The 14,735-nt window shown below is 50.2% G+C and overlaps 2 protein-coding genes across 6 annotated transcripts in view; one reads left to right on the plus strand and one right to left on the minus strand.

Annotated features, from left to right (window-relative positions):
• CABIN1 (calcineurin binding protein 1) overlaps positions 1–9,798 on the minus strand; it is a 62,678-nt gene extending 52,880 nt beyond the window's left edge. For 2 of the 5 annotated variants that reach the window (XM_053370138.1, XM_053370135.1), the window contains exons 1-12: positions 9,600–9,798; positions 8,486–8,545; positions 7,957–8,049; positions 7,753–7,866; positions 6,802–6,936; positions 6,384–6,564; positions 5,137–5,266; positions 4,598–4,747; positions 4,076–4,353; positions 3,377–3,545; positions 2,219–2,355; positions 1,774–1,991 (exon numbers count right to left, since the gene is read on the minus strand). In XM_053370138.1, the coding sequence (XP_053226113.1) occupies positions 1,774–1,991; positions 2,219–2,355; positions 3,377–3,545; positions 4,076–4,353; positions 4,598–4,747; positions 5,137–5,266; positions 6,384–6,564; positions 6,802–6,936; positions 7,753–7,866; positions 7,957–8,049; positions 8,486–8,488 (1,608 nt within the window). In that variant the 5' untranslated portion in view covers positions 8,489–8,545; positions 9,600–9,798. Of the gene's footprint in view, positions 1–1,773; positions 1,992–2,218; positions 2,356–3,376; positions 3,546–4,075; positions 4,354–4,597; positions 4,748–5,136; positions 5,267–6,383; positions 6,565–6,801; positions 6,937–7,752; positions 7,867–7,956; positions 8,050–8,485; positions 8,546–9,396 lie in introns of all 5 variants that reach the window. The other 3 variants (XM_053370139.1, XM_053370137.1, XM_053370136.1) reach the window with 2 other exon arrangements.
• A 788-nt stretch (positions 9,799–10,586) lies between these two features.
• DDT (D-dopachrome tautomerase) lies at positions 10,587–12,609 on the plus strand. Its single transcript, XM_053368847.1, has 3 exons — positions 10,587–10,996; positions 11,101–11,276; positions 12,288–12,609. Exons 1-3 carry the CDS (start codon positions 10,889–10,891, stop codon positions 12,358–12,360), a joined length of 357 nt encoding a protein of 118 aa, XP_053224822.1. The 5' UTR covers positions 10,587–10,888; the 3' UTR covers positions 12,361–12,609.
• The last annotated feature ends 2,126 nt before the right edge of the window (positions 12,610–14,735 follow it).

Here is a 14,735-nt window from a genome sequence, read left to right on the forward strand (position 1 = left end):
CATCAGGAGGGGACTGGCCCCCTGGCTCGCTCTTCAAACCTTTATCACACGACACCGAAGAAAAGCTTGATCCTAAAAATAAAGGGAGCAGAGGGCAGGCAGTGAGCATCTTGCCAGCTAAGTTTGTCCTGATGGGAAAAGTTTGCGGAGGGATTTACTCCCAACTGTCAATCAAGATACAAACCTGGAGCCAGTGGAGGTCCTAAAACACTATTCCCATGGGAAGGGTGCGCAGATGGCCTAAGTATCAACCTCTGGGTAGGTCCCAAACAGTAAAAAGGGGTGCCGAGGATTATCCTCCTGCCTCCAATTACTCAGTCATAGAACACTCCCTGATGCTACACCTCTAGTATTGTTGCTCCTCCAGTTAAACACCATCTCGGGAACCAGGGCCGGGAAAAGCTCCCACTTGTGAAAAGCAGATTTACACTGATTTTTTTCCAACTCTCCATTCCATCAAGCTGTGGCTTAGGAAGAAGTGGGAAGCAGGGCCGTGCCCAGCTTCCCCTCTCCCAGAATTACCGTATTTTTCGCACCATAGGACGCACTTTTTTCCGCCTAGAAAGTAAGGGGAAATGTCTATGCGTGTTATGGAGCGAATGCCTGCGGGTGGCAGAGGGGCTCTGCTGCAGTCGTGAGCAGAGGATCCATGGTTCCCCTTCCTTCCCTCCTCCTTGGCTCGCTTTGAAACAGCAAAGTGGGAGAAGAGCCGCGGAGTGGGGAGGAGAGAGGGACAGAGAGCCTGCTTCTTTAAAGGAGCAAAGCGGGAGGGGAGAGGAGCCTTCTCCCCTTATACCCCTCTTCTTCATTATTAGCAGCATCCTTCTCCACCCACCCCACGCATGCTTCTTCTCCCCTTAAACCCCTCTTCTGCATTATTAGCAGCATCCTTCTCCACACACCCCATGCGTGTTCCTTCTCCCCTTAAACTCCTCTCCTGCATTATTAGCAGCATCCTTCTCCACACACCCCGCGCGTGTTCCTTGTCCCTTGAGTGCTTTTCCTTCCTTCCCCACTTAAAACGTGGTTACAAAACACGGATCCACATGGATCCTCAGGATTTTTGCACTGGGTCACCCCAAATTCACCATCAGATCACATAGCATGTCCATGGCTACATCTTGCACCAAAAAAATCACGCACCCACTGTTGCCTGGGGCCGCAGTGGTGCAAAAACGTGATTACAAAGCATGGATCCACATGGATCCTCAGGATTTTTGCATTGGGCTACTCCAAACTCACTGTCTGATCACATGTCTGTGGCCACAGCATGAACCACAAAAATCATATATCCACTGTTTCGTTTAGAATATTTTTTTTCTTGTATTCCTCCTCTAAAAACTACATGCGTGTTATGGTCTGGTGCGTGTTATAGAGCGAAAAATACGGTATATCCATCCTAGCCAGTCACTGTAAGAACTACTATGTAGCTTTAAGAACTGATGCCTGGCTTTGTCTTCTTCCTCCTCCCTCTCCATTCCTTTTTCCTTTTGTGTTGTGTCTCTTAAGATTGCAAGTCTGCGAGGAGAGACTTTTTTTTTTGACAGTATGCAAGTCACCCTGAGAGCCTTTTCAGCCGAAGAGTAGGATAAAAACAACAGCAAAGAAGCAGAGACATGCTCTGCGGATCATAGCCCATGCCTGGCACCATGTCTCTGGCTACCAGACACAGCTCCTGCTATACAGGAACTAAGTCTCTCTCACACATGTACTCTTTAGAGGTGGTGCTTGGGTGGCAACAGAGCGAGGTCACCTCCAGAAGTATTTCCTTACCCTGATGTGCTCGTTGCGACAGTCCCTTAGCAGCGGATTGGGGAGGCTGCTGCTGTGCTTCCTCCAGCTGTTGTAGATGTTCAGCACAACCTCAGCCAAGCCCGGCGGCCATTTCACAAGGAACTTCAGGCTGATCACTTTCAGGTACCTCATCATCAACTCAAGGATGCCCCCGTTGTTCAAGTTAGCCAAGAGGAAGTTATGAACATCCTGCTTCTCTGGAAGAAAAAAGTTAACACAATGTGCATGGAAAGAAGCAACCACTTCTCCCCTCCCCAGCCTCCCTACATTCTGTGACATCAGAGCAGCTCACCTAATCCGTCAAAGGCTTCACCACAAAATTATACTACAGCTTCCAAATATTGGATCAAATTAATGAATTCAAATGTAATCCTTTTTGGGGGAGTCCCTCAGCTGAAACACAGAAGCCAGGGAAAGTCCCTACCATATTCCATGCATGTTGTTGAGTCACACGGCATCCTGTGGGTGCCCACATGCTGGAAATTTTCCTCCTTGGCCTCAGACTGGACCTCGTAGCTGCTGAAAGGACCCTCGTCTTCTTCTGGGTCAGGTTTCCTCAGGCTAACAGGAAAAGCAAAGCAAAGAGCAAAGCAAAGCATCAATGCTCTGGACCTTGGCAGCCCCTCACAAGGCAGACATCAAAACACACTCCTGTTATAGCAATTTGGCAAGCAACACCCAATTCCCAGAAGCTAGATTTATTTTTGCAACACACCAATCAAAGTGGAGGGAAACACCAGTTCCTTGTAACTGCTGACAATATTGCAGGGATCACGAGAAGTTGTGCCCTGGAGAAGGCAGACAGCCAACCCCAAATCAGCACAGTACAGTGGTACCTCGGGTTAAGAACTTAATTCGTTCTGGAGGTCCATTCTTAACCTGAAACTGTTCTTAACCTGAAGCACCACTTTAGCTAATAGGGCCTTCCGCTGCCATCGGGCCGCTGCTGCGCGATTTCTGTTCTCATCCTGAAGCAAAGTTCTTAACCCAAGGTACTATTTCTGGATTAGCGGAGTCTGTAACCTGAAGCGTCTGTAACCCGAGGTACCACACACTGGAGCCAGTGTGGTGTAGTGGTTAAGAGCGGTAGTCTCATAATCTGGGAAACCGGGTTCGAGTCTCCGCTCCTCCACATGCAGCTGCTGGGTGACCTTGGGCCAGTCACACTTCTTTGAAGTCTCTCAGCCCCACTCACCTCACAGAGTGTTTGTTGTGGGGGAGGAAGGGAAAGGAGAATGTTAGCCGCTTTGAGACTTCTTAAAGGGAGTGAAAGGCGGGATATCAAATCCAAACTCTTCTTCTTCTGCTCCAGCAGCCCATGCAGAAAGCCCACTGAGATGGTGGGCCTGCACCAAAGCTGCGCTGGAGGGTTTTTTGCCCTAGGTGAAGCCTCCAGAGGGGCGCCGTTGAGGCTCCCAGTCTGTGTGCATGTATGTAAATGTGTGCGGCGTGTGTGTACCAAACTGAGTCTTTCACCTGGGTGAAATAAAGCCTAGTTTCACCCCTGGGTGGGTGGGGTGCAGAGCTCAGCAGCTTCTCTGCTATTTTTTCAGAAGCACAACCATCAATCTTCCTTCCTCACCGTGAAGGAAGGAATTTCACCAGCAGCTCCTGGAAGTCCACCTTCTCTTCCTTTTTGCACTTGGTGTTCCGCACCCGAGCTGACCGCCTCTTGGCTGTCTCGCCGCTGTCTTCGGGGATTCGCTTCCGCTTCACCCCTTTCTTTGATCTGTCCCCCACGGAGGCATCCCCTAAGAAGAGCCAGAGAACGTCCAGGTATCAAACTCCTGGCCCCAGCAAGGACACACTTGATCAGGACGGCTTCCCCTGAACTCTGATTTGCAGAAGGCAGAATTCTTGTTGCCACAGAAGCCAAGTAGGGGGAGCCAGAGGAGCAGTGACAGCCCAGAAGACACCTTACCCCACTCCCCAAAAAGGTGGCTGCTGCACCAACAGCCACTCCATAGCAGCAGCAACAACATCATGGCCACCAGAATCTCTCCTCCCCATTCTCCAGGCAAATGTCCTCCAAAAGCCCCTGGAAGAGAAGCTTGGCTCGTCCACCTGGGAGCTGGCTAGGAGTTGTCACTTCTGCTTTCCAGACTCTCTTTGCACCATAGACGGCACAAGCCATCCTATCATAAGCATCCTACCACTTCTCCCCGCAGAAGACCAGCTCTACTTCCACTTTATTAATTGGTCCATGAAGAACAGAGCACAATGATTCAGAAAACCCTTAAACATCCACCCAGAGAACATATTCATGTAATGCATCCCTCACCTGCAGGACTGACTGATTCCAGAACACTTGGACTGGGAAAGGTGGGCGTCACTGGTGTGTATGTTAGGAGTGGCTCCGTCACAGGCATCTGGGGATTGGTGCTGACGGGGTTGGGCTGTATAACACTGACAGGAGCGGAAGTTGCCGGGACGTCAGAGTGCTGGTCTAGATCTTGGTACTCCAAGAGGTCAATTCTCTTGCCCAGGCTGGGCCGAGGTGGCTCGCAAGTGGTCAGGTGTTGATACATGGCCAGTAAGCTCTCCCCGAGACACTTCCACCTGCAGGACAGCACATGACAGACAACCAAACACAAGCTCAGCTTTCACCCAGGGGCCAGGGCAGGCAATGCTCCCGTCTCCTTGCCTTTAAGGCACATGAAGAAATAAGGAGAACGTTTGGGAGCAAGGCAGCCATTTTCCACGTGGGACCAAAAGTCAATTGTTCACAGAAATCATTAAAGAAATATTGCTTTAAGTTTGCTCTACAGTTGTCAGAGTAAGTTCACACCCAGTTGAGACCTACGTGAAAAGGGGGATGGGCTGGACAAGCTTCAGGTCTGGCTCCCTTTTTCGCACCAAGAGTGCCTGCCTCTTCCTGCGCAACTCCAGAGCTTCCTCAATGATCGTTCTAGTCTCAGACGGACTCACGTTGACATTGTGGACTGACAAGTCACTGGAAAAACAAAAGAAGAAGCAAAGCAGCTGTTTAGATGATTCCGTGTCATTTCACAGCCAGGCAAATTCCTTTAAATTTAGCAAAATTTAAATTACCCTGCTGAAAGTAAAATAGCTTAAATACTTGGACACCCATTCAACAGCAACTCTGGAAGCTGCATGTCAACAGCATGATGCCTACAAAACGGTGGGTTCGTTGTGGCACTCTCTGCCTTTCCAGTATGGGAGAAGCAGCTTTAGGTCACAAACAGGAGACAGAACAAACCTCTGGGACCTGGCAAAGAGGCTGCATGCCCTCACTTTGAAATGGAAGCTTCTGCGACTATTCCACCTGATGCAAGACAGGAGCATCAACATTCTTTACCTTCAATTTTGGAAGAAACTCACCCTTTGAGGAACATCCTCAAGGAGTCCTTCCTGAGGCATGGCTGCTCCTCAAAGATCTTCTCCTTGATGACCAGCCCTTTGCTGTACAGGCAATCCCTCTCCAGAGCTTTGCAGATGAAATACAAGCAGGCTGAGGGGAGGAACAAAAGCCACATATTAAATTCATCCTAAACTCTTTTTTTCCATATCGGAAAGTCAAGTGCATCCCAAAGGAGCATTCTGATAGTATACAGTGATGTAGCCTTCCTGGAGCGGGTGGGATATGCTAAGATCCAATTTGGCATGTCTGTAAACAGAACTAAGGAATATATCATTTCATTTCACATGCTGTATAAATACCTCAAAGGTTTTTCCAGTAGCCCAAAGTGTTGAACTAAAAATATTTGATGGGGGGGGCACATAAAACAGTAAAGTACACCAAGTATGGTGACTTAGTTTATATTCAAACACACCACCAAGTTTTTATTTGAAAATTATTTTTTTCCTTAAGATGTAAAAACTGTATGTTCAGACACGTCAAATCAATACCAAACATTTCTGTTACACAGAGCAAGCCATAAATCATGGCTTATTGAGAACACAAGTCAATCATGCCCACTTTGCCCCACCACACTGACACACGGAAGATAGAAACCATGGCCCCTGGCTTAAGAGTTAGGGCCGAACCAAGGATTAAGAATTTTTGTAGAGCCAGCCTAGGAACTGAGAGCCGCCAGACCCCGGCACTTTGTGTTTTTAGTTAAAGAAGGGCTTTTTAGAGGGCTTCTCACCTTATGGTGTTGATGCCATTCCCTTTATCACCAACATGCAAGGAATCATTTTCCCTTACTGGTTAATTATTATTCTTTTGGCTTGCTATGTTAACACTGTTATTGTCCGTCTATTGTTTTAAGAACTGTTGTTTGATCTTGTGTTCACATCTTTTTATATAATGCATGTTTTGATTTGTAAACTGATTTACTGTATAGTCTTTTTTTAAAACAGAGATTATAGATTTTTTAAAAAATATACATATAAACAGTAATGAACAATACCCACCCTCTAGCCCTCAATAGGAAAAGACTAAACTACGAACAGCTTATCTCAAAACAAAAGAGTTTGCTATCAGCCTATTGTTACCCTCCCAACACCCCAAAAGTGAGCAACACCAACCCAAGCAATCCAAAACAGCAACTCCAGCAGCTGCCTGTACCAACAGATGTAATGAGCTTTATTTGGAAAAATAAAACAAAATGAATACAACTTACTTGTGTAGTCACTGAGTGTGTAGAGAACTGTAATAAGGTTATCTAAACAAGGCCAGTGGTCTGGATTACAGGTGAGTCCTTCTTCAAAGGCATGGCGTGCCAGAGGCAGACGCATCAGTCTGAGTGCCACATGCCCAATCTTATACCACAGGTTGACGTCTGTCGAGTCTAGCATTACAGCCTGGAAAACACAGTATATAACAATACACTTTTACATACACACACAAGTGTAAATTGTACCCACAATGGAACCTGGAAGTTGCACTAACAGTTTGGGGTTACAAGGCTCTAGTGTAAGAGTGGTGAATCCTGGATCCGGCCCACCAAGCCTCGGCCTTCCTCGTGGCTGAGTGTTGCGGCTTAGCACCCCAGGATCCTCTCTGCTGCAGCATTAAATGCGAAGGAGAGATGCCTGTACCTCCAAGTAGAACTCCATGGCCGTCTCAAAGTCATCGCGCTGTGCTGCGAGCTGAGCTAAGTTTTTGTAAGTAGAATACTTTAGCATCAAGCCTGGGTGCTTTAAGCCCTCCCTCTCATCACCAGATGGAATTGCCTGAAAATTGTAGATGAGAGACGCAGTTTGAGATAAAAACCTTCATTAATAACACAGAATGATTACAAACCCGCAAGGTGCCAGCGTGAATCATTCCAGAGCACCCGAGGGACTTCAAAAAGCAAAGCAGACACTGTTGTAAAATACAATCAGTATCAAATAGCCCACAGACCCACTACAACAAATGGGTTGAAGGCCCAGCGAGCTGCTTAACCACCTCTAGAAATGGATATCTATTATCCAACCACTCAAATCTTCATGCAGAAGAGCAGATGCTCTGCACGCAGAAGACACAAGGCACCATCTTCAGTGAGACAGGGATCTCAGGTAGCAGCTAACAGGGAAAGACCCTGGAGAGCCCCCAACAATCAGTGGAGATTGTTGAAAACAAGCAGCTTTTTAGCGAAACAGCATCTAAAGTCTAAATTCTTACAAAAAATGAAGGTTTGGAAGAGTGGATCATCACACTACTGACCTATGATGAGCATTCAAATGCTCATCAGGTTAGTGAATAATTCTGATGCCCACTGAGCTTACAAATGCTGGACATGATTCAGCGTGTATTTCACAAAGAGATACTCTGACATTTGCCCCCACTCAGGAGCTTCCTCCCACTGGTATGTTATTGGTGGCTCACAACCTGGCAAACTTGGGGCCATCAAACTCCCCGAGCCTCAGCTCAACAAGAGACCTTCTCATGGTTAAGCCTGAGATTGCTGTAGGTCTCCACAAGGTGAGTGCTTGTAGCAGAGAGAGCGGACCACACACCCCACACCACCTAGTAGGAGGAAAGCCTATTGATCCCATTTCACTGACCTCTCGAAGGAGGCGAGTTTCAAGCAGTTCATGGTAAGCTTTGGCAGATTCTTCGAAGAGGTCATGTTTCTGAAGGTCCAAAGCTTTATGGTACAAGGCAAATGCTTCTGCTTCCTAGAGATCAAAATTGACATTTTAATTAACTGACTTTGCTCAGAGCAGAAGAAAACACCAGCTCAGGGCTTACAGCAGAACTTGGCTTACTTGTGCCTCCTTTGTCTGTGTTTTGTGGCTTTTAAAGGTCCCTTCATGGTCATCTTCAACAGTGGAACTGGCATTCAATGCTGCAATCCTAATCTAGAAGTGGGACAAAAAAGCAGTAGTGTGTGCTGCTGATAAATCCATTGCAATGGGTGGTCTCTAACTTACTACCAGAATTTCAGCAGTTTCTCCCTCAAAACACCCATTAACAAATAGTGGGGGGGGGGGAATATGGGAGATCAGTAACCATTGTTGAAGGAAGAGAGCCAGAGGGAAGATACAGCCACCTTGCCAGGGAATAGTGAAGCCATTTGGATTACAGTTATTAACTTCTCTATGAAGAGTTAACGCATAAGTAACAGTCTAATAGCATGCACCAACACCAGATTAGAATACAAAGGGGAAAGAGAAGTGGAGTTCCCACACAAATAGAAGAGCAAGCCAGAAGTATCTATGGGGAAGCAGTATCCAGCTTTCACTGAGACCTGCCACCACAACTTTTTCTAAATAAAGGAGTCAACGGCTACTTTACCATCTTTGAAGACTCAGTGTTGCCATTCGCCACCTCTGTTGGTTCAGTTCACTCATGAATCTAAGGAGCAAAACCCACATAATTTATTGATCAAACTAGAATCGTCTGCCCTGCAACAGAGCACACTGCCACAGAAGGGCAAATGCTCGCTGAAACACTGAAATATTACTTCCAGTTGGATTTAAAAGAAACCCTGAGACATCCCAAACTAATAGATGTCTATTAGTTGAGAAATGCAAGAGATTTCTCAAGCTCCTGTTATGGGAAGTAAACGACATGTGGAAACCCGGAGCGAGCTTGTGAAGCCAGAAGAGATGGCACCAAGCTGGTGCATCTACAGATACTCCCAAAACAAACTGAGCTCCCTTCCCATCTCAAAAATCGATTTAGGAAGAGTGTCCACTTACGCAGAGGAAGCACAATCCGTTGGGCGTCATACGTATATGAACAAAAGGCCCAAACCAATGCTTTTCTATACCACCCTCAAGATAATGTCACCCAAGCAAACAAGAAGACAACAGAGGCTGTTCCGTTACAGCAAATCAGAGAACCATGTCCACCCAGCACAGCACTGACAGGGCAGCTGCTCTCCAGGATTTGAAGCAGGGAGTCTCTCCCACCCCCAAATAGGGATACCAAGGACCTGAGTGCCAGGCCCTTCTGCGTGCAAGCCTTTTGTCCATGCTGCCTGGGGCTGTGGAGCATGGGTCAGGCCAGCAGGCCTTTGCAGCAGAACCAGAGTTCAAGAGGGACCGGCAGGAACCGAGAAAGATACCAGCCTCCTTGCCCATCCGCTGGCTGCTCTGACTGGCAACAGCTGTCCAGGCTCGCAGAGAAGGCTGGGGCCCAGCACTGCAGGCTTGAGGAGCTGAGCACTGTAAAGCCAAGTGCTCTGCCGCTGAGAAGCTTACCAATGAAATATTGAGGGGAAGGGGAGGGGGAGGGGCGCTTCATGGCCTTTTAAGACAGGAAGCGGGAGAAGGGGAAGGCTTACTGAGCCTTCGGCTGACACAACGCCCTGGCGGTGTCTGCCACCGGGCTCCAGCGTACCCCGCCCCCCACTTCCGGGGCGGGTGCGAGGCCTGACTGACAGCCAGGCGGGGCGCCTCAGCACCTGAGGGACGGAAGAAGGGCCCGTATTGCCGCCCACCGGTGCCGCCAACGCGAGCTCGAGCCCAGGCGGAAACCCAGCAGGTGCGGCGGGCCGGACGCGTCAGGTCAGCGCAGGCTGTACCGGCTGGACTCCCGCCTGTCAGGGCGCCGAGCAGAGCCGAGAGGTGCCGCCGCCGCAAGCAAAGCGGCTCCTTATTGGTCCGCGGCGGCCGCCCAATAAAAAAGCGGGATGCTGTGTGGGGGTGGGGAAGGTGGGGGTGGCCTCGAGGGGAGGGTGGTGAAAAGAGGGCGTGGTCTCCACCGAGGCTGCGCTGTGTGTTTTCCCGCCAAAAAGGCTGCCCTAGACCCAATAAAAAAAGAGAGGGGTTATTCCGCCGTGAGACGACGAGGCTCGTGGCAGCGGAGGGTCTCGGGATGGAGATATTGCCAGTCCTCCTTGGAGATGCTGGCGGAGGCGTGATGGTAGCGGCTACGCCTTGTGCATTTCCAGAAAGGGGCTCCTTGCAGGTTCGATTCCCGTATGGGACACCTGCATATACCTGCATTATTGAGCCCCCAAAGGAGATTTGGGGCGCTGCCCCGTTTGCAGCTGTTCCCCAAGCTGTGCAAAGCTACCTTTAAAATGAGGCTGCATTTTAAATTGCATTTTAACCTGTATTTTAATTTTGTTTTGTTTTTTCCTATTATGTTTTTGCTGTAATTTTACTGGTGTTAGCCGCCCTGAGCCCGGCTCTGGCCGGGGAAGGCGGGGTATAAATATTATTATTATTATTATAATTATTTTATTAATTAATTAATTAGCCGGAGCAAGGCCCGCCTGCTGCTGCTGCTGCTGCTGCTGCTGCTTCCCTGCCCGAGAAGCGCCAGATCCCAGCGAGGGACCTTGGCCACGACTTCTCCCGCCTCGGATCTGCCCTCTTGCTGAGGCCAAGGGCAGGATCGGAGCACGAGAATCATACTCCAGGGCTCCGTGCTGCCTGCACGGACTGGCAGCATCCGGGGCTCGCCCTTTGAGGGAACCCCGACAGGGTTGCTGCCTGCCAGCCCTTAAGGAAACCATCTCCGGGGAGGGGAGGAGAAAACGGGACTCTGCCCGCCATGTCCCGCAGCTAGCCGCTCTGTTCCTCCCAGCGCCGGGAGCCGCGACCCCGCCCCGAAGGGGGCCGGTCCGGAGGGGGCGAGTCTCCCGGCGTAGCCAATGCCGAAGTCCGGAGGAGGAGGAGGAGGCGGCAGCGGCGGCCGCGCAAAGCGACCCGGTACTCGCGCCGCCGCCGCCTCTCTTGAGCCGCGATGCCTTTCGTGGAGCTGGAGACGAGCCTCCCGGCGGCGCAGCTGCCCCGCGATCTGCCGGCCAAGCTGTGCGCCGCCGTGGCCACCATCCTGGACAAGCCCCAGGAGGTGAGGGGGCGCTGCCGGCCACCCCGGGGGCGCAGGGATCGGGATCCCGGGTCCTACCGGCCCGGTAGAAACTCATTGTCCTTTTCCCCTCCTCTGGGTCTCAGCGGGTGAACGTGACGGTGCGCAGCGACGCGGCGATGGTGCTGTCGGGGTCTGCGGCTCCATGCGCCCAGCTGGTCGTCTCCTCCATCGGCGTGGTGGGCACGGCCGAGCAGAACAAGGGCCACAGCGCCCGCCTCTTCGACTTCCTCACCAAGGAGCTGGGCCTCGGCCCCGACAGGCGAGTCTGGGCCGAGGGAGGGAGGGAGGATCGAGGCCTGGAAGGCGAGGGAGCTCCTGGCAATCCCGGACGCCGCCAACGCGCTCTCCTTGGGTGACCTCCAGCTTCCAGAGCGCGCCCACTTCTCCTCCCTCCTCGCCGCCTTTCCTCTATGGCGGAAGGAAGGCTATAGTCTACTAGAAGAAGCTGCTCCCAACCCCGCCTCAGCAGCTTTTGACACGCTGTGACTGCCTCCTCCTCCGTAGGAGCAAACTCCTAGGGGCCGAGGGGTCCATGGGTGTAGTCTGGGGGGCAGTCCCCCCCCATCAAGTAAAACAATGGGAATACTTAAGTAACGGATCAATCGTGTCGGTTCTGCTCCCCTAACAAAGTTCTCCCCCCCAAACAAATCCTGACTATACCCATGAAATAGGTTTGGGGCCCCCAATAAAATATTTGAGGGAACCAGGCAGAGGGCCTTCTTGGTAGTGGCACCCGCCCTGTGGAATGCCCTCCCACCAGATGTCAAAGAGAAAAACAACTACTAGACTTTTAGAAGACATCTGAAGGCAGCCCTGTTTAGGGAAGCTTTTAATGGTTGTTGCATTACTTTATTTTAACATTTTGCTGGAAGCTGCCCAGAGTGGCTGGGGAAGCCAGATGGGCGGGGTATAAATAATTATTATTATTATTATTATTATTATTATTATTATTATTATTATTAATTATGAGGGGGCTGCCCCCCCCTAGCGGATGGGCATTGCCATTCAAATGGGGTGTGTTCACCACACTATGTGATCAATTATGCAGGGCTTAACTGCCCCCCCTCGTATTTTATTCAAGTTGGCACCTGCTGCTCCCCAAGCATTCAGGAAGAAAACCAGCCCCAGTGGTGCCCTCTTCCTGGGCAAAGGATGCAGAGTACAAGGCAGGGAAAGGATTGGATGACACTTTCTGTGGCAGGGGCTGCCACTGCCGTACACAACCTTGGGTGCCTTCCATGACTTTCCTTATCCTCTCCCACCCCCACAGGATCAACATCCGATTTTACCCGCTGGAACCCTGGCAGATTGGCAAGAATGGGACGGTCATGACTTTCTTGTGAGTTGGCCAAAGACCCCCGAAGACCAGTGCCAACATCCCCACCAGCTCCGGGGACCCCTCTCTTGGGGGAAGGGGAGTTACTCATTTTCTCTTCAGACCCACTTCTCAAAAAGGTCTTTTGCTGTCCCACCACCCTTCATTTTGCCTGAGCTCCCTCTGCCGCAGTGGGAGTTCTCTTTTACGTGTCTTTGTTTTCTCGAAAAGCCATTGAGTCGCATCCCATGAACAATTAAAAAACACGTGTTCACTTCCAGTGCTTGTTTCTTGAAGATGAGACTCGGCCTTCTGCTCAGCCATGACTGCAGGGAATATAAGGCCAAAGCCCCAGAGTTATTACCATGAGAGTCAGAAGGGTTGTAAAGCACTTTGCTGGCAGGTAGGTGCCAGAGGCAGGAATCATAATTGGAGAGAAGCCAAAACAGTCGCTGCAGCTTTGCCTCTTGATCCAGGGTTTCCTCTCCCCCTCCCCTTCCAAAAGGGCAATGAAACCTCAAGATTATTTTTATGCTCATCCTTTTACTGCTTACCTTTTCTTTAAAAAGTAAACTGTCCACTTGGTAGAGCTGGTCAAGGTCTCTCCTGTGCACAGCATTATGCACGAATCCTCCATCCCCGCAAAGTGTTTGGCTGCTTAAAAAAAGGTAAAGGGACCCCTGACCATTAAGTCCAGTCATGACCGACTCTGGGGTTGCGGCACTCATCTCGCTTTATTGGCCGAGGGAGCCGGCGTACAGCTTCCGGGTCATGTGGCCAGCATGACTAAGCCGCTTCTGGCGAACCAGAGCAGCACACGGAAATGCCGTTTACCTTCCCGTTGGAGTGGTACCTATTTATCTACTTGCACTTTGACGTGCTTTCGAACTGCTAGGTTGGCAGGAGCAGGGACCGAGCAATGGGAGCTCACCCTGTTGTGGGGATTCGAACCGCCGACCTTCTGATCGGCAAGTCCTAGGCTCTGTGGTTTAACCCACAGTGCAACCCGTGTCCCTTTGGCTGCTTTACCAAGATTTAAAAAGAAAAAAGCCTGAATGTAGCTGGGAGAACACAGCTTTTAACCATCCTCGAAAACCACCTCAGCTACTGCAGGAATCTGTAGAAAGACCCACAATACAACAGCTTCCTGAAAAAGGGGGCAACTGGAAGTGGTGCAGACTCCTGGCCCAAAAAGCCCCTGGCTGAGCCCTGCAAAGCACGGCAGACTCTTCCAATGTCACTGACAGGAGTTCCTGGTGGAGTTTTATGTTCCCATAGCTGGAAGAGAGGCAGATTTAGGGGAGTGCGACTGGTTTGCCTGCATTGGGTGCTGAGCCGAATTTTGGCATTGCACACAGCTGAAATGTTAAAGCCCAAAGTCCACCACTGGCTGGAGGGTGTGATTCTGCGCTCCAGAGCGAGGTTTTGAACATGTGGGATGGAACATACAAAGCATGACCATGTAGCTCAGTATTGTCCGCACTGACTGGCAGCCGTGGCTCTCTAGGGAGCATTCCCCATCCTGCCTGGAGATGCCATTGGGGGACTGAATCTGGCACCTTCTGCATGCAAAGCAGTCACCCTACCACTGAGCTGTGGCTCTTCTGTTGACAGATCAGGAAGCAGGGAAAGGGACCCACATCTCTAGGGGTCTGCATGTGCTGGCGAAGAGCCGCTCGCTCGTTCTTTGAGCTGTTTCACACAGGTAGAGATAGATGGGTGGGAAATGGCTCTGGGGATAACCAAGCAATCTGAGAGGGGCAGGGACTTGACCTGCCAATCCCTTCTCCTTCCCCAAAGGGGTCATCTAGAAACATTAGTTGCCGTTGAGCAAATTTCCAGGTATCAGCCAGGAACCAAAAAGCAGTCTCCCCACCTGCCCTTTTTGGTTTTCTGTTTGAAACAGCATTGACGAAAGAAAAGGGCAAACTCCATTGGGGCCTTACATGGGGATCATTTTATCCGAGGTGGTCACTTTATGTTGGCTTCAGTTCCCCTTTAAAATGAGGCAGACACATGCCTCAGTGGTTATGGGGAGGATGCTTTAAGTAAAGGCAAAAAAAGCCCTCAACGCTACAGTGAGAAGCACTGAGCCCAGGTGACTTGGCAAAGGTGCCCTGCACCTGGGCCCAGCTCATACCAATCTGCCACACCCTCTTCTCACATTCCTGCCCCCCTCCCTCCCTATCTAACAATGGTACCCAGCCAAGAAAGAGCCAAATATTTGCAGGCAGTTATGAAAGCCTTTCTGCAAACTCTACAATTGGGACGTGATGGATCTTCCTCCAGAGGTCTTTGTAGCATAGAACCAACACACACACACAGTGTGATCCATCGAGAACTGATGAGCAGAAACTTTAAATTACTCTACATCAAAAGTCTTTTGTGGTTGTTTTCCGTCTG

Source organism: Podarcis raffonei, chromosome 16, assembly GCF_027172205.1.
Source record: "Podarcis raffonei isolate rPodRaf1 chromosome 16, rPodRaf1.pri, whole genome shotgun sequence".
NCBI classification, from domain to species: domain Eukaryota; kingdom Metazoa; phylum Chordata; class Lepidosauria; order Squamata; family Lacertidae; genus Podarcis; species Podarcis raffonei.